This window comes from Vipera berus (genome assembly GCF_964194415.1).
Source record: "Vipera berus genome assembly, chromosome: 2".
In the NCBI taxonomy this organism is placed as follows: domain Eukaryota; kingdom Metazoa; phylum Chordata; class Lepidosauria; order Squamata; family Viperidae; genus Vipera; species Vipera berus.
This window is the reverse complement of record NC_138203.1, coordinates 114,226,812-114,253,396: the sequence shown is the minus strand read 5'-3', so window position 1 is coordinate 114,253,396 and position 26,585 is coordinate 114,226,812. Positions and strand designations below refer to the sequence as shown.

Genomic DNA, 26,585 nt, shown 5'->3' with positions numbered 1-26,585 from the left:
CGGGCCGGAGGACTTCACATGGGAAGACGCGACCGCCGTTCATGCCCCTGCGTTGGTGACTGCTTTTCACGAACAGTTCCCATCCCGACCGCATCCGGATCGGCAGACCCGGGGGAAGGGCCCTGCGGTGCGGGATAGTGTTGTGACTCAGGGCCAGCCTGTGGGTCCGACAGCCGGCTCCGATGTATCGGAGGACTCAGATGTGGGGGAGGAGGGAAACGAACCGGCTGATGATGATGATTTGGAGGCTTTGCAGAGCCCTCAGCCGGGGACCTCTTCTCAGCTGTGTGAGCCCGAGAGTGCGGAGGATGATGACCCACAGCTGGCCCTGTTCAAGGACGCCCGACGCAGGAGGCAGACGAGCAGGGACAAACAAAGAAAGACTATGGGACTCCTCGGGAGGAGGCACAGGGAGACCACGCCCTGAGCTCTCTATAAAAGAAGTGTTTGGGGAGGGGCTGGTTGCTGAAAGCAACCTTTTCCGCTTGAGAAGACAAGCTCTTGTGTTTTTGTTAACTGCGTAATTAAATCTTGGCAGAAGCCTTTTAGCCTTGGACGCTTTCCAGACTCTTCTTTTGATTAGGGGTGCGAGAAGAGGGCTGGTTCAGAACAACTGCCCAGTCAGAGTCCAGACCAGCCTGAATCTGAGCAATTTTGTCCACCAGATATTTACTAAATTCCTCGGCCCGTCCTCGTAAGGGGTCCTCTCCTGTCCCTTGATTTAAAAGGGAGCGGATCACCCTAAACAGGGCGGCTGGGCAGTTATCTGCGGACACAATGAGGGTGGTGAAGTAAGCGCGCTTTGCCACCTCCATTGCCACAAGATAAGATCTAGAAAAGGATCTTAACTGTGTTCAGTCAGACTCGGACTGACTGGTTCTCCAAATGCTCTCTAGGCCCCTTCTCTGGCGTTTCATCTCCCACAGGTCCTTGGAGAACCAAGGAGCGAGCCGGGACCTGCACCGGGTCAGAGGCCGCAAAGGCACAACGCGGTCGAGAGCCTCCGAAGCAGCCTGTTGCCAGGCATTAACTAAGGACTCAACCAGGCTGTGGGAGAGGGAGGTGGGAATCAATCCAAGCGCCATCTGGAACTTATCTGGGTCCATCAGGTGCCTGGGGCAGAACCATCTGGTCGGTTCCGCCTCCTGACAGCGGGGTATGTGTGACGTGACGGAGGCCCAACTACAGGATAATGGTCTGTCCATGAAAGGGGTTGAGATGTTGGAGTACCCCCCCCCCCAGACCATTAAGCCACTGCCCAGAGATAAAAATAAGATCAGGTGTGTTTCCCCTCTCGTGAGTCGGGTCCTGAATAATTTGGGTTAGGTCCATGACCATCATGGAAGCCATGAACTCTCAGGCCACCTCCGATGTACCGCCCAGGGAAGGCAGATTAAAATCTCCCAGAACCATAAGTCTAGGAAATTCAACCACCAATCCCAAGAGGGCGTCAAGTAGCCTGGGCAGAGCCATTGCTACGCAGCTTGGAGAGAGGTATGCAAGTAGCAGGCCCAACTGACCACCAGGACCCCACCTTAAGAGGAGGGACTCACATCCGTCTATCTGAGGGGCAGTGGCCTCCCGTGGACGGAGGGTCTCTCTAATAACGACCACCATGCCACCTCCCCTACCCTGAGCCCGAGGTTGATGTAGCACACGGAAACCTGGAGGGCATAGATCAATCAGAGGGACCCCTCCCTCCGGGCCCAACCAAGTTTCCGTGATGCATGCCAGGATAATAAATATTTTAAGTCTTTGATGAAAGTTTAACACTCTTGGCTGCTTTTATTCCCACCCTAACTTTACCTGTGGAAGATTGCAGGGTGAGGGGAGGTAGGGAGTTTTTAATGTGATCCCGGAAGTCCTTGCCGCGGACTTTATTCCGCGCGCCGACCATCTTAACGGCCCTCACAGCGAGTAGTTACAATACGGTCGGGCCAAGCATACCCTAAAGCCATGGTGAGCTACGCTTTGCTTATGCTGCGAACTGAAAGGCGCGCAAAGCGCGCTGCACGAAGTCGCCTGTTGCAGCCATTTGAAGCGGGAACATTGCTGGGCAGCAGGGCCAGAGTGACGGTCGGGCCTGATTTGAGACTTGCGTTTCCTGCTCGGGGGGGAGGGGGCGGATGTGTGATTTTTATTTCTCGAGACCGGAAATATCTGGATTTTCAGCGGCCCATGGCCGCCCTGTTTTCTGAATGAGAGACCCCGGCCGGGCAAGAGACCGCAGCCGACCTTCCAGAAGCGGAGAAATGGCGTTCCAAACCGCCCGGGCGCCGTGATTATGCACCTGAGTCGATGAATGGCAGCAATGGTTCCCAATCAAGTTGCCTCTTCTTTCCACAGGTCTTGGCGCCGGCGGGGCGAAAGGGGCGTGCGCCGGAAGAGGCGGTTCCGCCTCACGCCTTTACCCGTACAGCGAACCGGCCCGCCATCTCCCATTCCTCCGCCAGCAGTCCGCTGCCTGCTTTCCCCAGCTTCCGTAGTTCGTGGCTCGGGTAAGTTGAAGGCTCCGAAGGTCACTCACTTTTCCAGAATCAGGTGCCGGAGTGCAGACGGGAGGATGGAGGGAAAGCCACCCTTGGACTTTCGTGTTTGGCGTGGCAGACTTTTAAGAGTCTGAATTCCATAGTCAATACCGCAGTGTAGTTTGTACCTCCGCGAATGTCCTCCTGTGCCGGTTTGGAGCCTGCGATCTGGGCGTTTTACCATTCCTTCGGCGGCGAACTTTCCACTGCAGAGACGCATGGTGCCAACTGCTTCCCTGCCTTTCAGTCCTGCAGCTTTTCCACCAGACACGATGTTCCCCGAAAGACTGGTCGGAGAAATATGGAGTCAATCGATGTTATAATTTGAGCTTCTAGGTAGGCAAGCAATTCCGCGGAGAGAGATTAGCAGCGGGGGGGGGAGGTGTAGGGGTTGGTTGGTGAGAAAAAGTAGAAAGAGCTTTCTTCTGGGCAAGTTGACATGTATCTCCCACTTTAAAAAACTATGATCGGAGTGGATTCACATGCTCAATTGCAGTGGCTACTGCCCGTTGACAAATTGAGTTCTTTCATAGATGAATTTATTACTGCTTTATGAATAATTTATGAATGTTTATTTGTTTGAGAATACAAACTTAATTCTAGATTTGCTGTATAGGAAGTGTAGTTTAAGGATACAATATAGTAATTCATATTAAGAAGTTTTAGGCGCAAATTTCACTAGAGGCCAATGGCTGGAATAATCTACTTTCAGCAGGGTGGCTATTTCCTCTTCATATGGGCATTGTTCATACTCCAAATAATTTCCCCACACTTTAAAAATATTTCCAAGAAGCACTTGAAATTAGCATACTATTTTCTTAAGGTTAAGGAGAAATGTTATTAACAGACTGAGAGACCACCGTTAACTCATTTTGTGCCTATTAAGAAAAATTTTGACTTCTGAATAATGTGAGTAGTAATTGAAAAGCATTAAATAATGTTTCAAATTTGGTATACCTAAGTGAACACAATTTTTGGCTTATATGATTATTTTCCTCCATTCCCTACTCTAAGTTCCTATAGTGTTTAATTTTATATTTTTCATAGGTTTGCTACCAAAAATGTAATGAGATCTTAATTGCTTCTAACAAAACAAGACAGATTCATGCAGAAAAAGTTATACATGACTACTGTTTCCAGCATCAGAAGCAGAAAGGCTTTCAAGGCTAATTGTGCTCTTGAGGGTTTCACATATTGGGTTAGCCATTCTAGAAACAAAATCCTGATCAAGCTAAGTCACAAATTGCACCTAAGAAAAAATGAGACCCTTCCACATGCAGCATTTGTACCAATTTTGCATTGACACTCTTCCATCTACTTAACTTCTTGGATTGCCAAATCAATTTTCTTTTGATTCTTTGATGCAACTCAAATTGTACAACTTCCATTTTGCAAGTTATCAACTTGGATCTCTGCAAGGCTTGGGAGTTGGCCACTTTCTCATTATTGCTATCTTAAATTTTTCTCACTGTAGAAAATCTTGATTTCCCTAGTTAAGCAATATGTACCATATATTTCCCTCACCCTGCCTTTCAGCTTCTGGGATCAAGTAAACCATTAGTCTTCCCTCTTTGTGTCAAGACATATACTATATTGCAATTCACAATGATTTCTTAGTGATTAAAGAGAATTAAATAGAATGGAAGATCAACTGTCAAATATTGAACAAGTTATTTCAAATTGAGTATGTTAAATTTTGTTGCTGTACAGTGTTATCTAAAGCTTCTGGCAAGTATATAGTGTTCTTCAGGGCTTTTTTTCTCATAGAACGCTCAGAAAGGAGTTCCGGCACCTTTTTTGGGTGGAACCTTGTAGCGTAGGCAAGGCGGGGTTGTATGACGTGTGAGTTCCGGCACCTTTTTCTTTTACAAAAAAAGCACTGGTGTTCTTCCTCCCAGGTTTCATTTTCAAATACCTAAATGTATCCAAGTGGCTGTTGATCCTTTCTCTTCTTCTCTCCTGCTCTCTGATCAAGAATGCCACCTTTGCTTTACCGCCTTCACAAATGCATGCTGTTTCCTTTCTTAGATCTCTGTTATTTCTACTCTTCCCCACAGTATTCCATTGTGACTTAGAGCAACTCTCAAGTCATGCTAGAAATTACTTGCTGACCATTTTAGTACAATCTAGGCTATCTTAGATAAAGTGTTATTAAATTATATTTTAATAGCATTATTTACAGTTATATTTGTTTATTTTTTGTAAACAATTGGAATAGCATATGAAATAAACTACAATTTTAATGTTAGTATGGTTTAAAAATCTGCTGCATGGATGATATATAGCTAATGGAATCCCACTTTTGTGTCTGTTTCCTTTTTCAGAACTGAAGTGTATCTCTAGCTAATAAATCTCATCATGGTGGCTGAAAACTTAGGCCTAGAAAGTTCCTCAATATGGGTGCTGGCACTGTTGGGAACGTTTACAGTAACTGTTCTTGGGCTGGTGCACAAACTAGGACTGATTTATCAATTCTGGCATCAGGTAAAGCCATTTTACAACAGAATTGTGAAATAAAACAGCTGGAATCATATGTATCTGTTGCATCCTCAGTGGAGGCAGTATTCTTGGAAAAATATTTAGATAATGAAATATTTTTAGCAGGTAGCTTCTAAGAGAGAGTAAAAATTTAAAACTATCCCTAGCTTTTTTATACGTGCAGTTCGTTCCTCTGACTATGTATTAAAATTGTGGCAACCAGATTTTTTTTTGTATGTCTTCTGTAAAATAGCATCAACAGGTCTTATCCTTTCTAGGTGGACCCTAAAAGTACCCGGCATGGTGGGGAGATAGTGGCAGAGGTGCTGAAAGCTCATGGTGTGCGCTACTTATTCACGCTGGTGGGTGGACACATCTCCCCCATTTTGGTGGCTAGTGAGAAATTGGGCATTCGTGTTGTGGACACAAGGCATGAGGTGACTGCTGTATTTGCAGCAGATGCAGTGGCCAGGCTCTCAGGTATTCCTTTGTACTACTTTACTTTCTGTGGGAGGAATTCACAGACTCAATGACACTTTGAATTTTTCTGTTGCAGGAACAGTGGGAGTTGCTGCAGTGACAGCAGGACCTGGAGTAACAAATACTGTGACAGCTATGAAAAACGCCCAAATGGCAGAATCTCCTGTGTTGCTGATTGGAGGGGCAACAGGCACATTGCAGAAGGTAGGCTGCTCTAGCCACTGGCCCTAAAGTTTGAAAAAGAAGAAAGGTGCAATTTGCTAATATTGCTGATTTGTTTTGTTAGATACACAGGCTTTCTCCCAAACCTAAATTAGCTTTTCACAGCATCTGTGTGGTAAACAAGCCACTTTTTTATAAATATTTGTGTACCTGATGGTAAAATCAATTATTTCTATGTGGGATGAGTATAAGAGTTTTCAGTTTTTTCTCTCCATTCTTCCTCTTCTTAGGGCCGAGGAGCTCTCCAAGATATTGACCAATTATCTCTATTCAAGCCACTCTGCAAATTCTGTGCTTCAGTGAACACTGTCAAAGATATTGCTCCTGTGCTGCGAAAAGCAATTGCAGTTGCCCAGTGTAACACTCCAGGTATGTCCTTGTTCTACTGACTTGGAATTAATCTGGCCTGCTTGCCCATAATTACAGTTTCTGAGCAGAGGGGCCGCTTGGTACGAGTGATTGCTGGAATAGACTATTTCTGTCCCATTTGTTAGGATGTTTAATTTAGATTGCTTTTTGCTTTGCTCTTGAAAATCAGGAAGTCTTTCCCTTGGGCCAGAACCATTGTAAAGTAGAATTTCAAGAACTTATCCAAAGCAACTTGGAAGCAATTAAAAGAGACACTTCTTTTATTTTAGCATAACACTTTATTTCTGAATAGTACCCGCTCTCAGCAGTGTGTTTGCTCAACATTTGAAAAACAACTGGGTCTGGGGATAGTACACCTTTCACACATCTCCTTGGTTCTTAATCTTCCTATCTAATCCTCAGAAGTAGATTCTCAACATGTCTGAAGACATTATTTATGTATTTGGGAGGAGACTACCTTTGGTACATTGACGTTTGATTAAAAGACAATCTTCCCTCCCTTCTGCTGTAAAATGGCTTCAGAAGCTTTATGCCATGCCTTAGAAGATCAGATACAGGGAAACACCACTGCTACCCAGCAGAGAATTCCCACTTTCAGAACTAACATTTCTGATTTTTTTTGGATTTGGAGGTATTAGGCAACTACTGTCTGGTCTCCAGCCTTTGAGCATTTATAATATTGATGAAAATTGTCCAAGGGAAGACAAACCAAATGTTTTAGTAGTTTTGTGATAAGAATAGTCATGATCTTGGCAGGGTAATGTACTTAATGTTTTCTGAAGATAAAAGATGCTCCATCTTTGAAAAGAGTCTTATTAATATGAAAAAACAATGTGGTTATAAATGTCTTGTTTGCTTGGTAACAAAAAAGAAAGATTAGATGTGCAATTGTCTGATCCAATGATCAAAAGGTTTTAAGTACTGAAGAAATTAAAGTATGTTTTACTGTTTGATCAATTTAATAGCTTTATTTTGTCATCTTTCTTCATAGAGAATACTAAAATTGCATTTTCTGTATTAATAATAATCTTGACGTTTCTTACAGTTAAGAGCAAAAAATCAAATATTCCATCAGTGATAATTTTAGAACAGTATGTGACAGTTGGTAAATTGTTTAAAGAGTAAGAATGAATGGTCATTGAATGGTCTCCTAGAAACCATATTTTTCTAGCATGTTGGAATGGTATAATGGATTGTTTGTTTACGACCCAGCTCATGGTCAGGTCACTATTTTTTATTTTTTTTTGTCTTTTGGGTTTTTTCCTTTTTTTCCTTTTTTATTTTTATTTTATTGAAAAGTTTTATAAAGGTTACAATGTTATCCCATCCCCAACCCCCCCTAAACCCCCCCTCCCCCTCCCCCACTTCCCAAAGCTGGTTACAGGGTTACAAATATATAGTAATCATAATCTAACTAACATTGATCAACTATATAAATAACCAAATACATAATACACTTTAACCCGCCTATAACATAATTACAAACACTCTAAAATATCCAACTTATAAAAAAAATTAAATTATAACAATCTAAAATTTACTCATAAGCTAAATGGAACTTTTTAGTCCCATATTTTTTCTGAATATAATCTATCCATCTTCTCCAAATCGAAATGTATCTTTCTTGTGAATGATCCTTCAAGTAAGCAGAAATCTTAGCCATTTCTGCTAAATTTGACACTTTAAGCGTCCACTCCTCTATAGTAGGCAGACAGTCCTTCTTCCAATATTGAGGTCACTATTATAAGACATAATAGTGCCATATAAGATATGGGTATTCATTTAACTACAGATTTTTAAAAACATTTTATCTTCCACTAAAACCTTTGTTATTCTTATAGGCCCTGTGTTTGTGGAGTTTCCTTTGGATATTCTATATCCTTACTATTTGGTTGAAAGAGAGATACTTAGGAATGTATTCCCCAAGAGCCTGAAAGGAAAGGTCGTGAACTGGTGAGTTGTGAGTTGTTCTCCCTTCGCTATCAGGAAAGGTTTTAATGGATCAGTTGGCTCAAAGAAAGCCCAATGATAGATTGTTGTGCTATAGAAAACCAAGGGGAAGTTCATTAATATGTGCATTGGATGCTGCTGTGGAATATTTTTTGTCATACTGTATGTGTGCGCGTGCGCGCACACATACATACATCTATACACATTAAACACTGATCATTTCTAGATTTTGTTTCTGATTGTTCAGGGAAAGTATGAAAAAGGACTAGGACAATTCCAGGTATCCTAGATTATTTTTCTTAAATTTTTTAAAAATTAGATTTTCCTGAGAATCTCTCTACACCAGGGGTCTAGAGAATTGGGCTGTGTGAGTGGCTGGCCAGAGCGCTCACAGTTCAACTTGCACCAGCCCACTATTTGTGCAAGGGCTGTGTGCGCACCAGCCCGCTAGTCACACAGCCCAGTTCCTTCTTTTCCCCCTAGCCAGGACGCCAAGCTGCAAAGGTGGGGGACTGCTGCTCTAAAGTAAAACAAGCATATTTGAAAGATTTCTCTTGTTAACTCTTCCTTTTCATAGGACAATTTCTAAATTTGGCTGAGTATTTCTACAGAACCATCTCGCAGTGCATACTTAAATGCAACATATTTCTCTAAATTGCAGAAATAATAGTTCTGCATGTTTCCTGTTTTTCTTACTTTGGAATTTTTTTTCAACTGTTCTGTGTGAGATGATATTTGTATCCAATTAATTCAAAAGCATATTTTTCTGGGATTAACATGGTGACAGTTTGAGCCCAGGAAAATTTGCAGCTTTAAGGAACCAATACCATCTCTAAAACAACTTTTGATCTAATCAACCAAGCATCCCTGGTTGACAGTAGTGACAAGGAATGCTGTTTATCAGTTTAGGCTAACGTGCCAGCTGAAGTTATTTGAAATAATTCTAATCAATAAACCATTTTTTAATTATTTCTAAACTAGATTTTTGTGGTCTGTTCTAAGGGGACCTGTATAGTAGGCTAGATTCAAAATTCCAATAGGTGCAGAAGCTGAGCTTGCAACAGCTATTTTGTTCCAGTTGTAGATGAATCAAATTAATTTCCAGGTTATTTTCAGGGTGCTGGCTGTTGGTCTATAACTTTAAATCAGAATTTGGTGTAAGCACCAAAAGCACTTTTGTAATAAATCTTAGCTCACTATAATTTACATGCTTCCTAATCTTACAAAAAATAATTATTGCTATCTTATTATTACTATCGATTCTCTCCTTTAGGCCAAGTATTTGCTCTATGGCCTTATATGATTCCTGCATTCTGATTTTATGTTTTATAATCTAAATCCTTTTCATATATGTTGTATATTTTATACTGATAATCTCTCCCTGTTATTTAATAATGGATTCTTGACTGTTTCTTCCCAATAGAATATTTAACAGAATAACAAAATAACAAGAGTTGCAAGGGACCTTAGAGGTCTTTTAGTCCAACCCCCTGCTCAAGCAGGAGATTCTATACCCGTGGTGTTTAGCCTATGGCACGCGTGCCACAGGCGGCATGTGGAGCCCTCTCTGGGCATGTGCACCGTCGTTTCAATCCTAGGCCTTCAGTCCTGTGCATGAGCAACCTGCATTAAAATCTCCCTGGGCAAGCGGCTTTTTAAGCTGGGTTTTATAAAAACTTTTCGCTTTAGGCATCTTTAGGCTCCGACCAGCTGGTTTTGGCATGTAATGGCTTCTGCCAGCTGACTTTCGGAGCTGGTAGAGCTGCGGCTTGGTACGGTGTGTGGAAAACCGGTGTGTAGAGCGACTTGCAGAATGGCGGAATGGTGAGGAACAGCAATAATATCTATTGTGACTGGCAGAGAGGGCTTTATAGCTCCTTTGTACTCCATCAGCCAGTGCTGTACCCACCTATCGCCCAATTTCTCTGGATATGGACTAGAACTTTTGCATTCGGGACACCTTATTTTACCATCCAGCAGACTTTTATATCTATGCCAGTAACTGTCTCTTTGACTTCCGTCCCCTTTAAAGGACCCAGGTGCTGAGCCACTGTGAGAGAGTGGCTCGGAACTACCATCTGCTATCCCCCTTGAGGTGTGAGCTCTATGGGGGGTAGGCCTTACCCTGGATGTATTCTCCATTCCGCTTCCTGGTCCAGGCCTGCGACCGTCGTGAGAGAATGGTGGCCGGCCTGCTCAGAGGTTATCCAACTCTAGTGGCAGTGGAGTTGGTTTGGCGGTCTGGACATCTATCCTCTTCTGATTCAAGATCCTATTAATCATGGGTCTGCCCTGCTGGACTCTGATAGACAACTATGGCTCGTTTACACTACTCCAGCACGGATTTATTTGCTCTCAGGGGTGCCCCCCCTTCCTGGGAGCGACCCGCCTGTTTTTTGATTTCTCCTCTTGATGACGGGCCCAATTGTTGGGACCCTGAGAGATGGTTGGGTAGGGACAGGAACCTCTTGTATAAATTTAAGAAGTTCCTGGTTTGTTTTTTATTGAAAGATTTTATAGGGTTAGGGAGGGGGGAGGGTTTATGGTTTTGGTTGGATTCTGAGGGGCGTCCACCATCCGCTGGTCAGGCCAGGCCTGGAATAGATCACGGTCGGACGGGGCTTGGGCGGGTTGCCTCCGGGGCCCCGGAGCGGGGTGTGGGACTACCTATTCCCACGATGTTAGGGAATGGCAGCAGGTGTTCGAACAGAGGGCCGCATCAACATTCGGGAGTGCGTCCCCGCTGTCTCCAAGCGGTGATGCACTCCGACCCTCTGGTTTCATCCCGTGGTCCTGGGAACGGGGATGTGCAGCCACCTGAGCTCAGGCTGGTGTATTTTAATGCCAGGTCCGTAGTCAATAAGGCTCCTCTCATCCGTGATTTGGTTGAGGAGGAGCGTGCGGACCTGGCTTGCATTACGGAGACCTGGTTGGGCCCAGAGGGAGGTGTCCCTCTGGTTGACATTTGCCCTCCGGGTTTCCGGGTGCTTCACTGGCCTCGGGCTCAAGGTAGGGGCGGAGGTGTGGCGGTAGTTGTGAGGGAGACCTTATGTCCGCGGGAGGCCACCGTTGTCCAAATAGTCGGGTGTGAGTCTCTCCTCATGAGATGTGGCCCTAATGCTCAGTTGGGCTTGCTGCTGGTGTACCTTTCGCCTAGTCGCATAGCAGCAGCCCTGCCTGAGCTTCTCGACATCCTCTCGGGGTTGGTGATTGAGTTCCCCAGATTTATAATTTTGGGTGACTTTAATCTACCATCCCTGGGGGGATCATCTGAGTTAGCTCGGGAGTTCATGGCTTCCATGACGGCCATGGACCTGACGCAAGTAATTCAGGACCCGACTCATGGGGGGGGTCACACGCTCGATTTGATTTTTCTATCTGGCCAGTGGTTAGATAATTGGGTGGGGGTTCTCCAACTGTCACGCCCCTGTCATGGACCGATCATCATCTCCTGCGGCTGGTCTTCCATTTTGCCAATCCCCGTCGTGGGGTTGTTGAACCAACTAGATGGTTCCGTCCCAGGCGCTTAATGGACCCTGAGCGGTTCCAGGCGGCGCTTGGGTCCCCACCTGCCGCCCTAGTTCACAGCTCGGCCGAGGCCTTAGTGGAGGCCTGGGAAAAGGCTGCCACGGAGGCACTCGACCAAGTTGTACCCATGCGGCCCCTGACCCGGTGCAGATCCCAGTGGGCTCCGTGGTTTTCCGCGGAGCTCCGGGAAATGAAGCGTCGGAGACGGGGCCTAGAGAGCTGTTGGAGGTCCAGCCGGTCTGAATCCGACCGATTGCGATTAAGATCCTTCACGAGGTTTTATCTCATGGCGATGAGGATGGCGAGGTCTAACTACTTTGCCACCCTCATCGCGTCTGCAGAGAATCGTCCGGCTGCCCTGTTCAGGGTGACTCGCTCCCTCCTGAATTGGGAGGTGAGGGAGGAGCCCTTGCAGGGTCGTGCCGAGGAGTTTAGCCAGCATCTGTCAGACAAAATCGCTCAGATCCGGACCGGTTTGGACTCCGACTGGGCAGAGTCTGACGGTGAGAACATGAGTGGTCTTGTCGATGTCATCTGGGAGGAGTTCGATCTTGTGACTCCAGAAGAGGTGGACAGGATTATAGGGAGGCTGAGCTCCACCACGTGTTTATTGGACCTGTGCCCCTCCTGGCTGGTATATTCGGCTCGGGAGGGGACACGAGGCTGGCTCCAGGCAGTGATAACTGCTTCTTTGAGTGAGGGTAGTTTTCCCGCCGCCTTGAAGGAGGCGGTGGTGAGACCCCTCCTCAAGATGCCTACCCTGGACCCAGCTGTGTTAAACAACTACCGTCCGGTCTCCAACCTTCGCTTTCTTGCGAAGGTTGTCGAGAGTGTGGTGGCGCAGCAGCTTCCTTTGTTCCTGGAGGAAGCTGATTATCTAGACCCGTACCAATCGGGCTTCAGGCCCGGGTACAGCACGGAGACGGCATTGGTCGCGCTGGTGAATGATCTCTGGCGGGCTCGGGACAGGGGTTGCTCCTCTGTCCTAGTCCTGTTAGTCCTGTCCTAGTCCTCAGCGGCTTTTGATACCATCGACCATGGTATCTTACTGCGGCGTCTTCGGGGATTGGGAGTGGGAGGCACCGTCTTACGGTGGTTCTCCTACCTCCTGGGACGTTCGCAGTCGGTGTTGGCAGGAGGGCAGAGGTCGGCCTCGAGGCCTCTCATTTGTGGAGTCCCTCAGGGGTCGGTCCTCTCGCCTCTCCTGTTCAACATCTATATGAAGCCGCTGGGTGAGATCATTCGTGGTTTTGGGGTTGGGTATCATCAATATGCGGATGATACCCAGCTTTTTATTTCTACCCCAAACCACCCCAGTGATGCCCTCGATGTGATGTCCCGATGCCTGGAGGCAGTTCGGGTCTGGATGGGGAGGAACAGGCTTCGGCTCAACCCTGACAAGACTCAGTGGCTGTGTGTCCCGGCGTCTCGGGAAATTCAGATTATTCCACCGTTAACTATGGGGGGTGAGATACTACCCCCCGTAGATAGGGCTCGCAACTTGGGTGTCCTCCTAGACTCACAGCTCTCTTTGGAAGATCATATAGGAGCTGTGACTAGGGGGGCCTTCGCCCAGGTTCGCCTGGTGCACCAGTTGCGGCCCTATCTGGACCGGGATGCCTTGCGCACAGTCACTCATGCACTCATGACCTCCCGTTTGGACTACTGCAACGCTCTCTACATGGGGCTGCCCTTGAAGACTACTCGGAGGCTCCAACTGGTGCAGAATGCAGCCGCGCGAGTTGTGGTGGGGGTGTCTCGACACTCCCATGTAACACCTCTACTCCGCGAGCTGCATTGGCTTCCGGTTGTCCTCCAGGTAAGATTCAAGGTGCTGGTTACGACCTATAAAGCCCTAAATGGCATGGGTCCGGGTTACTTACGGGAGCACCTGCGGCCGGCATCAACTTCCCTTCGTCCAGTGCGCTCCCACAGAGAGGGCCTCCTTAGGGTGCCGTCGGTCAGAGAGTGTCAACTGGCGGCCCCCAGGGGGAGGGCGTTCTCTGTGGGTGCGCCAGACCTGTGGAACCGTTTACCAGTGGAGCTCCGGATGGCTCCCGACCTTCGCTCCTTCCGACGTGACCTAAAAACATATTTATTTGAACAAGCCGGCCTGGTCTGATGGGTTTAGGGGTACTTTAATGTTATTGTATTAATTGTATTGAATTGGGCTGTAATATTTAATATTTTTTAATTTTTGTATGTTGTATTTTATAGTATTGCCCTGTACACCTCCCTGAGTCCTTCGGGAGAAGGGCGGTATAGAAATTAAATTATTATTATTATTATTATTATTATTATTATTATTATTATTATTATTATTATTATTATTATTATTATTATTATTATTATTATTATTATTATTATTATCTACCGCTGTGTGCAAAAAAAAAGTTGCTTCCCTCCCCCTGCCAGACACCTGCCGAAACCGTACAGAATAAGGTTGCCACACCCAGCCCCGCCCAGATTCCCTTACTTCCCCCAAGCATTTTTTTTACTAACCTGCCTTTCAGCTGCATTCCGTTTCTCCGTTCGCTTCTCAGCCTTCGCCGCATGTTTGTGGGACTATCAGTAAAAAAAAAGTTCCATCAGACTTTCTAACTTCTCATGAGATCTCAAGAAGTTAGAAAGTCTGATGGAACTTTTTTTTTAACTGATAGTCCCACAAACAAGTGGGGAAGGCTGAGAAGTGAACGGAGAAATGGAATGCAACTGAAAGGCAGGTTAGTAAAAAAACCCTTGGGGGAGGTGAGGGCATCTGGGTGGGGCTGGGACCAGTAACCTTACCCTGCATGGTGGTGGGAGGGTGGGGCGCATGCCCTTCCCATTCCAGGCCAGCCCCTGCAGCCCTGGGCAGCAGTGGGCAGGGCGTTGAGGTGCGGGCTGGCAGGCCAACCAAAGCAGCAGGTAGAGCACTGGAGGCTCGGGGAGGGAGGATGCTGAAGTGGGCAGTCGGGCGGTTGGCAAGACCAACGCAGTGGAAAGTGGCCTCAAAACAAGTGGGTCAGTTAATGAAAAAAATCCTCGCTCAGAAATTGTCTTTCTTTCCTTACCTGACTCCCAGCCCTGTGCCGTTTCTCCTTTTGGATCTGCCACCGCTGCGTGCAAGGAAACAGGAAGTTTTTTTGGGGGAAAAAAGGTCAATTCCAACTTTTCGTTAAAGATCACTGCTGCCTGACACCATTGGCACCCCCCGCATGGGGCTGATGGTGACTGTCAGCACCCGCAGCCTGCCGGCCCCATCTCCATCCCATCTGTTTTTGCTTGTGGTTGGAGAGCAGTCACTGCTGGTCATCTCCTCAGCCCCCTCACAGATCTTGCACTTGGCCCGCCCGCACATGGAGCCTGTTCCCCTTGCACACCCGATGCATTTTGGCCCCGCCTTGGGATGCTGCCAGCAGCTTGTGCATGTCCGTTAGGCCGCCGCCGCCACCCAGAGCGCCTAGCCTGCCTAGCACAAAAGAGGTGAAACGGCCAGCTAGCAAGCTCAAGTAGAGGTCGTAGAGCATGCCCATGCCCAGCAAGCAAAAGGCCACCCTGAGCAGGGAAAGCCGGATCCCCATTGGCGCCATGCCCCCCCAATCCCAGCTAGGATTGTGTGCCTCCCCTATCTCTGCTGGCCTGGGCAGCCAGGATGCCGATGGGTATCCGGCTTTCCCCACTCAGGGTGGTCTTTTGCGTGCTGGCCCTGGGTGTGCTCTACCACCTCTACTCGGGGGTTCCTAGCTGACCACTTCACCTCCTTCGTGCTGGGTGGGCCTCTAGCTCTGGGCAGCAGCCAAATGGACCTGCGCAAGTGGCTGGTGACTGCGGCAGATACCGAGGTGCACGAGGGGAATGCGCTCCAGGCGCGGGTCAAGGGCAAGACCCTCTAGTGGGCTAAGGAGATGACCAGTGGTGACCTGCTCTCCAACCAAAAAGAGATGGGACAGAGTAGGCACGGCCGGTGGACCACATGTGCCCTCCCCAACTCTGCGTGCTGCTGGTGCCCCTGCCGTGCTGCTGCTGGAGGACCAGTCCAGTATTCACAGCAGGCTACGCAGCCCCTGCTGCTGGATGCCATCGGCCCCCATGCACTCACCGCCTCCTGTGCACGTGGTTTGTGGTCTGCTGGGCTGGCCAGGGCAGGGGCCAGTCCCTTGCCATCTCTGGGGCATCCCTGGATCCGGCCTGCGGGCCTTGTGTTTGACATGTCTGCATTAAGTTGTGTGTGAATTGTCAGTCAGTTTTGAATCCATCTGTTGGTGATGTTGTCTCCCACATTTTTCTAGCTTACCAAGAAGTAGGTTGTGTTCTACTTTATCAAATTTACTGAAATCCAAGTATACTATGGGCACAATATTTTGCTGGTCCAGTAATTTAGTAACTTTGTCAATGAATGAAATAAGATTTGCTTGGCACGATCTGTTTTTGACAAATCCATGTTTGCTTCTAGCTATAGTTTTGTTTGCTTCTAGGTGTTCGTACCCCTTCATGGATTACTGCCTTGTTGTGGCGAAGGGGCTTGCGTAATTCAATGAAGCTATGAGCTATGCCGTGCAGGGCCACCCAAGACGGACAGGTCATAGCCGAGAGTTCTGACAAAACGTGATCCACTGGAGAAGGAAATGGCAACCCACTCCAGTATCTTTGCCATGAAAACCCTATGGACAGTACCAAAAGGCAAAACGATATGACGCTGGAAGATGAGCCCCTCAGGTCGGAAGGCGTCCAATATGCTACAGGGGAAGAGCAGAGGGCTAGTACTAGTAGCGCCAGAAAGAATGAAGCGACTGGGCCAAAGCCGAAAGGACGCTCAGCTGTGGATGTGTCTGGTGGTGAAAGGAAAGTCCGATGCTGTAAAGATTTTTTCTCCATAGGAACCTGGAATGTAAGATCCATGAATCAAGGAAAGCTGGATGTGGTCAAACAAGAGATGACAAGACTGAACATCGACATCTTAGGTATCAGCGAACTAAAATGGACAGGAATGGGTAAATTTAATTCAGATGACCATCAGGTATACTACTGCGGGCAAGAATCCCTCAGAAGAAATGGAGTAGCCTTCATAGTCAATAAAAGAGTAGGAAAAGCAATACTGGGATACAATCCTCAAAATGACAGAATGATCTCAGTTCGAATCCAAGGCAAACCATTCAATATCACAGTAGTCCATGTCTATGCCCCAACCACCAGTGCTGAAGAGGATGAAATTGACCGGTTCTATGAAGCCCTACAGCACCTTATAGAACTAACACCAAAAAATGATGTCCTTATCATCATGGGGGATTGGAATGCTAAAGTAGGAAGCCAAAAGATAACTGGAATAACAGGCAAGTTTGGCCTTGGAGTACAAAATGAAGCAGGGCACAGGCTGATAGAATTTTGTCAAGAGAATACGATGGTCATAGCAAACACTCTTTTCCAACAACCCAAGAGACGGCTCTACACATGGACATCACCAGACGGTCAACACAGAAATCAGATTGACTATATGCTCTGCAACCAAAGATGGAGAACCTCTATACAGTCAGTAAAAACAAGACCAGGAGCTGACTGTGGCTCAGACCATGAGCTTCTCCTTGCAAAGTTTAAGCTTAAACTGAAGAAAGTAGGGAAAAGCACTAGACCACTCAGGTATGAATTAAATCATATCCCTGTTGGATATACAGTAGAGGTGACAAATAGATTTAAGGAATTAGATCTGATAGACAGAGTGCCTGAAGAACTATGGACAGAGGTTCGTGACATTGTACAACAGGTAGCAACCAAAACCATCCCAAAGAAAAAGAAATGCAAGAAAGCAAAATGGCTGTCTGAGGAAGCTTTGCAAATAGCTGAGGAAAGGAGGGAAGTGAAAGGCAAGGGAGAAAAACATAGATATGCCCAATTGAATGCAGAATTCCAGAGAATAGCTAGAAGAGATAAGAATGCCTTCTTAAATGAACAGTGCAAAGAAATAGAAGAAAACAATAGAATAGGGAGGACCAGAGATCTTTTCAAGAAAATTGGAGAGATGAAGGGAACGTTTAATGCAAAAATGGGCATGATAAAGGACCAAAATGGCAGGGACCTAACAGGCAGAAGAGATTAAGAAGAGGTGGCAAAATTACACAGAAGAACTATACAAGAATGAGCTTAATGTCCCTGATAATCACAATGAGGTGGTCACTGACCTCGAGCCAGACATCCTAGGATGTGAAGTGAAGTGGGCCTTAGAAAAGCTGAGCAACAACAAAGCTAGTGGAGGTGACAGTATTCCAGCTGAGCTATTCAAAATCTTAAAAGAGAGTGCAGTAAAAGTGCTACACTCAATTTGCCAGCAAATTTGGAAAACTCAACAGTGGCCACAGGATTGGAAAAGATCAGTTTACATTCCAATTCCAAAGAAAGGCAGTGCCAAAGAATGTTCAAACTATCGCACCATTGCACTCATTTCTCATGCTAGTAAAGTCATGCTTAAAATCCTACAAGCTAGACTTCAGCAGTATGTGGATCGAGAACTACCAAAAGTACAGGCAGGATTTCGAAGAGGCAGAGGAACTAGAGATCAAATTGCCAACATACGCTGGATCATGGAGAAAGCTAGGGAGTTCCAGAAAAACATCTACTTCTGCTTCATTGACTATGCTAAAGCCTTTGACTGTGTGGATCATAACAAACTGTGGCAAGTTCTTAAAGAGATGGGAGTACCAAACCATCTTATTTGTCTCTTGAGAAACCTATATGCGGGTCAAGAAGCAACAGTGAGAACTGGACATGGAACCGCTGATTGGTTCAAAATTGGGAAAGGAGTCCGGCAAGGCTGTATACTGTCGCCCTGCCTATTTAACTTATATGCAGAGCACATCATGAGAAAGGCAGGGCTAGATGAATCAAAAGTTGGAATTAAGATTGCCGGAAGAAATATCAACAACCTAAGATACGCAGATGATACCACTCTAATGGCAGAAAGTGAAGAAGAACTAAAGAGCCTCTTGTTGCGGGTGAAGAAGGAGAGTGCAAAACTTGGGTTGAAACTTAACATTAAGAAAACCAAGATCATGGCATCTGGCCCTCTCAATTCCTGGCAAATAGATGGGGAAGAAATGGAGGTAGTGACAGATTTTATTTTCCTGGGCTCCAAGATCACTGCAGATGGGGACTGTAGCCAAGAAATTAAAAGACGCTGGCTCCTGGGGAGGAAAGCCATGGCAAATCTAGACAGCACACTAAAAAGCAGAGACATCACCCTGTCAACAAAAGTGCGTATAGTCAAGGCTATGGTCTTCCCAGTTGCAATGTATGGCAGTGAAAGTTGGACCATAAGAAAGGCTAAGCGCCTAAGAATTGAGGCCTTTGAACTATGGTGCTGGAGAAGACTCCTGCGAGTTCCTTGGACTGCAAGGCGATCAAACCGGTCAGTCCTAGAGGAGATCAATCCTGACTGCTCTTTAGAAGGCCAGATCCTGAAGCTAAAACTCAAATACTTTGGCCACCTAATGAGAAGGAAGGACTCACTGGAGAAGAGCCTAATGCTGGGAAAGATCGAGGGCAATAGAAGAAGGGGACGACAGAGAATGAGGTGGCTGGATGGAGTCACTGAAGCAGTAGGCGTGAGCTTAAATGGACTCCAGAAGATGGTAGAGGACAGGAAGGCCTGGAGGAATGTTGTCCATAGGGTCGCGATGGGTCGGACACGACTTCGCAGCTAACAACAGGTGTTCGTAAATCTGTTACTTGATCATCTTTTCCAGGATATTTCCAGGTATTGATGTCAGACTATGCAGATACAGATGTCTGTAGTTTCCTGGATCTGTTTTCTTCCCATTTTTTGAAGATGGGAGCCACAGCTGTTCTCCTACCATTTTCTTGCCTATGAATTTGAATTCTTTGTCTTTTATAGTTCTGTTTTTGATAGGTTGGGCCGTTTTTTCTTTTTGTATGAAGACCCATGCAAGAGAAGAATTAAGCAGCTCTGCTTTCTCCCTTTTGCCTATCACTTCCTTGCCATCTTCTCCCATTACAGGACCAGTTGTTTCTTTGACTTTTTTATTTTTTAATTTTTTTATGTGTTGAAAGAAAGTTTTTAAAATTAGTTTTGAATTTATGGCAACTCTTAGTTCATTCTGAGCCTTAGCTTTCCTGACTTCATCTTTGCAGATTTGGGCTGTATCCTGGTGTATTAGTATTCTGGGATGTGTTCCTCTTATCATTTTTTATAATCCTTTTTGTCATTCATTTTATCAGAGTTCTTTGTGCAACCATGCTGGTTTCTTTTTGGATTTCTTTTTGGATTTTTCTTTTCCAGTGGTATTGTGCTGGACTGAGTTTTTATAATCATATTTTTCAGGGTTTCCCAAGCTTCTTGAGTTGTTTTCCCCTTTAAGATCTTCATCCATGGAATCCTTCCTAAACTCTAATTTTGTTGAAATCAGCTCTTTTAAAGTTTAAGACACTGGTTTGATTATGTTCTATCTATTGCTTGTGTCTGCATTATGTTGAATTCTAAGATGATATGATCACTCTTCTCCAAAGTTCCTGCAACTTCCACCCCCTCTATCATTTCTTCTCTGTTAAATTAGATCCAATATAGTTGTCCCTGTAATTATTTCCTCTGCCTTTTGGATGACAAAGTTGTCACCTAGATTGGTCAGGAACCTGCTCGATCTCCCACCTGATTGTAGAGATTTTCTCCAAGTTCATGTCAGGGTAGTAAAGTTCCCCATTACTACTGTGGTGTGTTTCCTACATACATTAGCAAAATGTTCAACTATTCTTCTGCTTGGTTGCGTAACTTGTAGTATACACCTATACTACAGTATGTCATTCTTTTTTTCCTTTTATATTAGCCCATATGCACTCTAGCAGGCTTAAATAGATTTTTTTCTCTGAAAAAATCAGAATCCATCTTTGTGTCATTTTCTCTCTAAGCATTGTCATTTTGCAATGGCAAATATTTTGCAGGTTCCCAGATGGGATGAGGTCACCTAAAATTGGGCATTTTGTGTTATATAAAGTTACACAAGGGCATTGATAAAACAACAGTCAGAACAATAAGTAGTAAATATATCCCCAGTTCCCCGGAATATACCCCTAGTATCTTACTGCACAAATATTCTGAAAATTAGAAATATCTAAAGCAGTACACAGTTTATAGCAGATAATTAATATCATCCAGTGGATAACAATTTGAGGTGTATACTGTATCTGTACCTCAGATAAAAACTTTGTGTTTATGTGCATTCCTCTTTATAGCTGGAGGTGCTGGTCTATACATACAGCGTATACACATTATACATGCAGGCATTCTCTTTTTATGTATATAAGTAAAAAGATAAAGGCGTCCCTGTGGATTTTACTCCGCTAGTCATTGCCAACTATAGGGGGCGGTGCTCATCAAGGCCACTGAGCCAGTGCTATCCAAAGATATTTAGTCATGTGGTTAACATGATGTCATAGAGCACTGTTACTTCCCACCAGTGGTACCTATTTATCTACTTGCATTTGTATGCTTTCAAACTGCTAGGAGCTGGGGTGAGGACGGAAGCTCACCTAGCCATGTGGCACTCAGGTCTTGAACCTGGGCTGTTGGCTTTCCAGCCAATAAGCTCAGTGTATTAACTGCTGAGCCACTGCACCACCCTTTTTATGTATATATGTGTGCATATATGTATGTATAATTTACTGGGCAACTAGTTCTATGCTCCATAGATTCTTGGCATTCCTCATGTTGCTGAAGTTTTCTTTAGCATGATGTGTTTGGTATTTGGTTTGAAATGCCAACTATTTTCCATGAATATTGGCCTTCATTGCCTCTCTTCACACATATGAAAAACCATATCAACTGGTTCTTACAATAAAAATTTATAAAGGAGAAATATTTAAATTAAAATCTTTCTCATTTCAAGCAGTTTAACTTTCTTACCTCTTCCACTTTGTCCTTTCATTCAAATTCTTGTAATGTATTCCACTTATGTTCAAAATGTTGCATGTGATAGAATAATTATCAAAAGAAGAGGCAGCCTCACTCCAAAAACAAAAGTAAATCAGTCAAGGACAGGTGAGATATCTATATCATATGACAATCCATTGAGTAGCTTTTAGAAATATTTGATGGGGCCTCTTTCTTTTCCCCTTCCTCCCAGCATCTTTTAAGTCATGATATCCAGCAATTTGTTGACCCAGTCCCATATACCAACCAAGGAGAGCTGTACTACTTTATCTACTATTATTAAGGTCTTGAGCATTTTTGGTAGTTGGTAAACTACAAATTAGGGCAATAAAAAACATAGGATTCTTCAGTTTCTATGGTTTTGGCCACATCCTCTTCTACCTTGCAGCCATAATAGTGGCAGTGATTTTCTTGTATTCTCTGTTGTCTACTAGGTTTCTGCACAATTATTTGAGAAACCTGTTTGCTGGAGCTTGGGAAGCACAAGACATTTCGCCTCTACCAGTAAACATGCCAGAAGCCACAGAAGCACAGGTGACACTTCCTTTTTAAGCAAAGATTTTCAAATTCCAGTTGAGCTCATCAAAGTCAAAGAGGGGATATTGGAAACATTATTTGTTAATCTTTTGCTTGCCATGAAAATGATATTTGCTTGTATGTACTGTTTTTCTATCATTCTAGCATTTAATGTCTTTCAGATTGCAAAGTAATAAAAGGGAATGAATGTAAGGCAGAAAATAATGGTTTCCATTATTATCAGTAAAGCTCTGGATTATTATCACTTTCATTGCCCCCATTATGCATCACTGAATCCCCACAAACAATTAATACTGATTAGGTTGCTGCTCTGAAACATTGGCTTTCACTATGAACAACTTTTCCTGGACATACTTCTGTGCAGGTACAGCAATGTGTGGAGCTGATCAGCAGGGCTAGGAAGCCAGTCATACTGCTTGGCAGTCAAGTGACCCTCCCTCCAATCCCAGCAATGAAGCTTAGGTAAGACTGAGCCCTAGACTGAGATTCCTTTTATAACATTGATGTACCATTAGGCTACCACTGTCACTGAGGCACAATATCCTTGCTCAGTAGAATTAATCCATTGTTTGGAAAGAGGAACTACAGGATGTGACAAGTACCGGTATGTGTTCAAATGAATAGACAGAAGTGAGGAGAAGAGATAGCAAAGATATCTGAACTTTTCCTCCTTCTCCTTACAGAGAAGCTTTAGAAGAACTGGGGATTCCATGTTTCCTGGGAGGCATGGCCCGTGGCATGCTGGGAAAGAACAGTACATTGCATATTCGTCAAAACCGGCGTGAGGCTCTCAAGGAGGCAGATCTGGTTATTCTGGCAGGTAGCTCAACTGAGAGTTTTATATTGGTTTTTTACTGAAGGGGACCTTCAGAAAAACATTGGACCAGTTTTGGGGAATTGGGAGGTTAGCAGAGATTTCTGTTATTATATAATGATTGTCCAACAATTGTCTTCTGTTTATAGCCCCTATTTTCTTTTTCAGGCACAGTCTGTGATTTTCGCCTGTTATATGGGCGTGCCTTGAGCAAATACAGCAAAATCATTGCTGTTAACAGGAATCAGGAGCAACTGTTTAAAAATGCAGATTTTCACTGGACACCAAATATAGCCATAAAAGGTGAGTTTGTTCAAGGCAACAATAAGCAAGATGTGAGGAACATTTCCTAGGGATTTGGTATGGTGAGAAAAGAGGATAATAAAAGATGATGCTTAATGGCATGGCTTGTTAATAATAATAAGTTGGAAGGGACCTTTGAGGTCATCTAATCCAATCCCCTGCTCAGGCAGGAAACCCTATATCATTTCAGACAAATGGCTGTCCAGTCTCTTCTTAAAAACTTCCAGTGTTGGAGCATTCACCACTTTTGGAGGCAGGTTGTTCCACTGGTTAATTGTTCTGTCAGAAAGTTTCTCCTTAGTTCTAGGTTGCTTCTCTCCTTGACTAATAATAATAATAAGGAGAAGGAGAAGGAGAAAATTGGAAGGGACCTTGGAGGTCATCTAGTCCAACCCCCTGCTCAGGCAGGAAACCTTATACCATTTCAGGCAAATGGCTGTCCAGTCTCTTCTTAAAAACCTCCAGTGTTGGAGCATTCACCACCTATGGAGGCAGGTTGTTACACTGGTTAATTGTGCTAACTGTCAGGAAGTTTCTCCTTAGTTCTAGGTTGCTTCTCTCCTTGACTAGTTTCCATCCGTTGCTTCTTGTCCTGCTTTCAGGTGCTTTGGAGAATAGCTTGACTCCCTCTTCTTTGTGGCAGCCCCTTAGATATTGGAACACTGCTATCATGTCACCCCTCATTCTTCTCTTCGTTAAACTACACATACCCAATTCCAGCAACCGTTCCCTATATGTTTTAGCCTCCAGCCCCCTAATCATCTTTGTTGCTCTTCTCTGTACCCTTTCTAGAGTCTCGACATCTTTTTTACATCGTGGTGACCAAAACTGGATGCAGTATTCCAGGTGTGGCCTTACCAAAGCATTGTAAAGTGGTATTAGTACTTCACTTGATCTTGATTCTATCCCTCTGTTAACGCAGCCTAGCACTGTGTTGGCTTTTTTGGCAGCTGCAGCACACTGCTGGCTCATATTGAAGTGATTGTCTACTAGGACTCCGAGATCCCTCTCACAGTTACTACTATTGAGCAAGGTACCACCTATACTATACCTGTGCATTTGATTTTTCCTGCCTAAATGTAGAACCTTACTTTTTTCACCATTGAATTTCATTTTGTTAGATAGCACCCAGTGTTCGAGTCTGTCCAGATCCTCCTGTATCTTAAGCCTATCTTCTGGAGTATTGGCTATTCCTGCCAGCTTGGGGTCGTCTGCAAATTTGATGAGTTCCCCATCTATCCCCTCATCCAAATCGTTAATGAAGATATTGAAGAGCACTGGGCCCAGAACAGAGCCCTTGGGCACCCCACTACACACTTCCTTCCATGTAGATGCAGTTCCATTGAGGACCACACGCTGAGTACGGTCTGTCAGCCAGCTACAAATCCATCTGTTGGTGATGCTATCTAACCCACATTTTTCTATCTTATCGAGTAGTAGGTTGTGATCTACTTTATCAAATGCCTTACTGAAGTCCAAGTAAATTATATCTACAGCATTCCTCTGGTCCACTAATTTTGTCACTTGGTCAAGGAATGTAATAAGATTTGTCTGGCATGATCTGTTTTTGACAAACCCATGTTGACTTTTAGTGATGACTTTGTTTGCATCAAGGTGTTTGCTGATTTTTTGTTTGATTATCTTTTCCAGAATCTTCCCAGGTATTGAGGTCAGGCTGATAGGTCTGTAGTTTCCTGGATCTATTTTTTCCCCTTTTTGAAGATGGGAACTACATCAGCTCTCTTCCAGTCCTCTGGTAGTTCCCCAGTGCTCCAGGATCTATGAAAAATATAGTTCAGTGGTTCTGAGATCACGTCTGCCAGTTCCTTGAGAACTTTGGGGTGTAATCCATCTGGTCCTGGTGATTTGAACTCGTCTAGGCTGGACAGGTGTTCACTTACCATTTTTTTGCCTATCTTAACTTGCATTTCTATTCTGTTTTTTATGGCACTGGTTTTGGTAGGTTGGACTGTTTTTTCCCTTTGTGTAAAGACAGATGCAAAAAATGAGTTAAAAAAACTAGTTTCCATCCATTGCTTCTTGTCCTGCCTTCAGGTGCTTTAGAGAATAGCTTGACTCCCTCTTCTTTGTGGCAGCCCCTGAGATATTGGAACACTGCTATCAAGAGGTTAGGTGTCTTCCAGGTGCTACTGCCAGAAGGGACAAGAAGCATATTTTTAAAATAGTCAAGAATGCCAGCAAGGACTGTGGTGTGGATGCCATTGTACATCTTGGCACTAACGATCTGTCCCAAAACGATGTACTCTCTCTGCAGAATGATTTCTAGAGCTTGGGGCAGGAACTCAGCAGAATCGGATGTTGGCTCACTTTTTCAGAGGTCTTACCAGTGTATAAGGAGCAAAATGGAAAAGGCCAGCGTATAGCAGAATTCAATATGTGGCTAAAGGAGTGGTATAAAAGAGAAGGCTTTGGTTATATTAGTCACGATGTCTGTAGCTGGTCCAATGAAAAAATGTACAAAAGAGATGGTCTGCATCCATCCAAGAAAGGGACTGAGTTACTTGGCAATAAATTCACAGCTTTTCTGGAGGAACATTTAAACTAAACAATGGGGACAGTGAGTTTATTTATTTATTTATAATTGAATTTCTATACCACCCTTCTCCCGAAGGACTCAGGGCGGTGTACAGGGCAGTAAAAGCTTAAGTTAATTGATACAGAACATCCCTGTCCCTGGCAATCTAAGAAAATAGGGGAACTCAGGCTCCATACAAGTTATGTAGAAAGTAAACACAGGGTCAGTCATAAAGGACTCAAATGTCTATACACCAATGCACAGAGTATGAACAATAAGCAGGGTGAACTAGAAATTCAGGTAAATGAGGGCAGATATGATATTGTTGCCATTACGGAAACCTGGTGGGACGAAACCTACAAATGAAACACACAGTTAGAGGGATTTAAATTATTTAAAAGAAACAGACCAAACAAAAGAGGAGGTCTCTATATAAGAAATAACTATATCTCTACAGAAATAGAGCACAACAATGATGAAAACTGTCTTGAATGCATTTGGGTCAATATAAAAGGGGGGGGATGACATTGCCATAGGTGTATACTATAGGCTGCCCAACCAAACAGAGGAAATAGATGAACTTTTTGCTAGTCAGCTAACTAAGGTATGTAGGAAGCACATCATAATAGTAATGGAGGACTTTAATTACCCTGATATCAACTGGGAGACAAACTCTGCACCAAGTGGAAGATAAAACAGATTCCTGACAAACCTAGCAGACAACTTTCTCTCCCAAAAAGTAGGGAAGGGAACTAGGGGATTAGCCATATTGGATTTAATTCTCACAAACAGAGATGAAATGATAGAAAATGTCGAAGCCACAGGAACCTTGGGGGGAAGTGATCATGCAATATTGGAATTCAACATTCTGGAAGCACAAGCAATAGAACACAGTCAAACTAGAGTCTTGGACTTTAAAAGAGCTAA

The 26,585-nt window shown here is 44.6% G+C and overlaps 1 protein-coding gene across 7 annotated transcripts in view; it reads left to right on the top strand.

The window, feature by feature from the left end:
* Nucleotides 1–2,410: 2,410 nt before the first annotated feature.
* The window catches only part of ILVBL (ilvB acetolactate synthase like), a 63,490-nt gene continuing 39,315 nt past the window's right edge, over nucleotides 2,411–26,585 (top strand). For 2 of the 7 annotated variants that reach the window (XM_081319864.1, XM_081319865.1), the window contains exons 1-10: nucleotides 2,539–2,864; nucleotides 4,853–5,012; nucleotides 5,285–5,486; nucleotides 5,563–5,690; nucleotides 5,939–6,077; nucleotides 7,919–8,030; nucleotides 21,903–22,002; nucleotides 22,370–22,467; nucleotides 22,689–22,825; nucleotides 22,988–23,122. In XM_081319864.1, the coding sequence (XP_081175990.1) occupies nucleotides 4,887–5,012; nucleotides 5,285–5,486; nucleotides 5,563–5,690; nucleotides 5,939–6,077; nucleotides 7,919–8,030; nucleotides 21,903–22,002; nucleotides 22,370–22,467; nucleotides 22,689–22,825; nucleotides 22,988–23,122 (1,177 nt within the window). In that variant the 5' untranslated portion in view covers nucleotides 2,539–2,864; nucleotides 4,853–4,886. Of the gene's footprint in view, nucleotides 2,499–2,538; nucleotides 2,865–4,852; nucleotides 5,013–5,284; nucleotides 5,487–5,562; nucleotides 5,691–5,938; nucleotides 6,078–7,918; nucleotides 8,031–21,902; nucleotides 22,003–22,369; nucleotides 22,468–22,688; nucleotides 22,826–22,987; nucleotides 23,123–26,585 lie in introns of those variants that run through there. The other 5 variants (XM_081319859.1, XM_081319862.1, XM_081319860.1 and 2 more) reach the window with 5 other exon arrangements.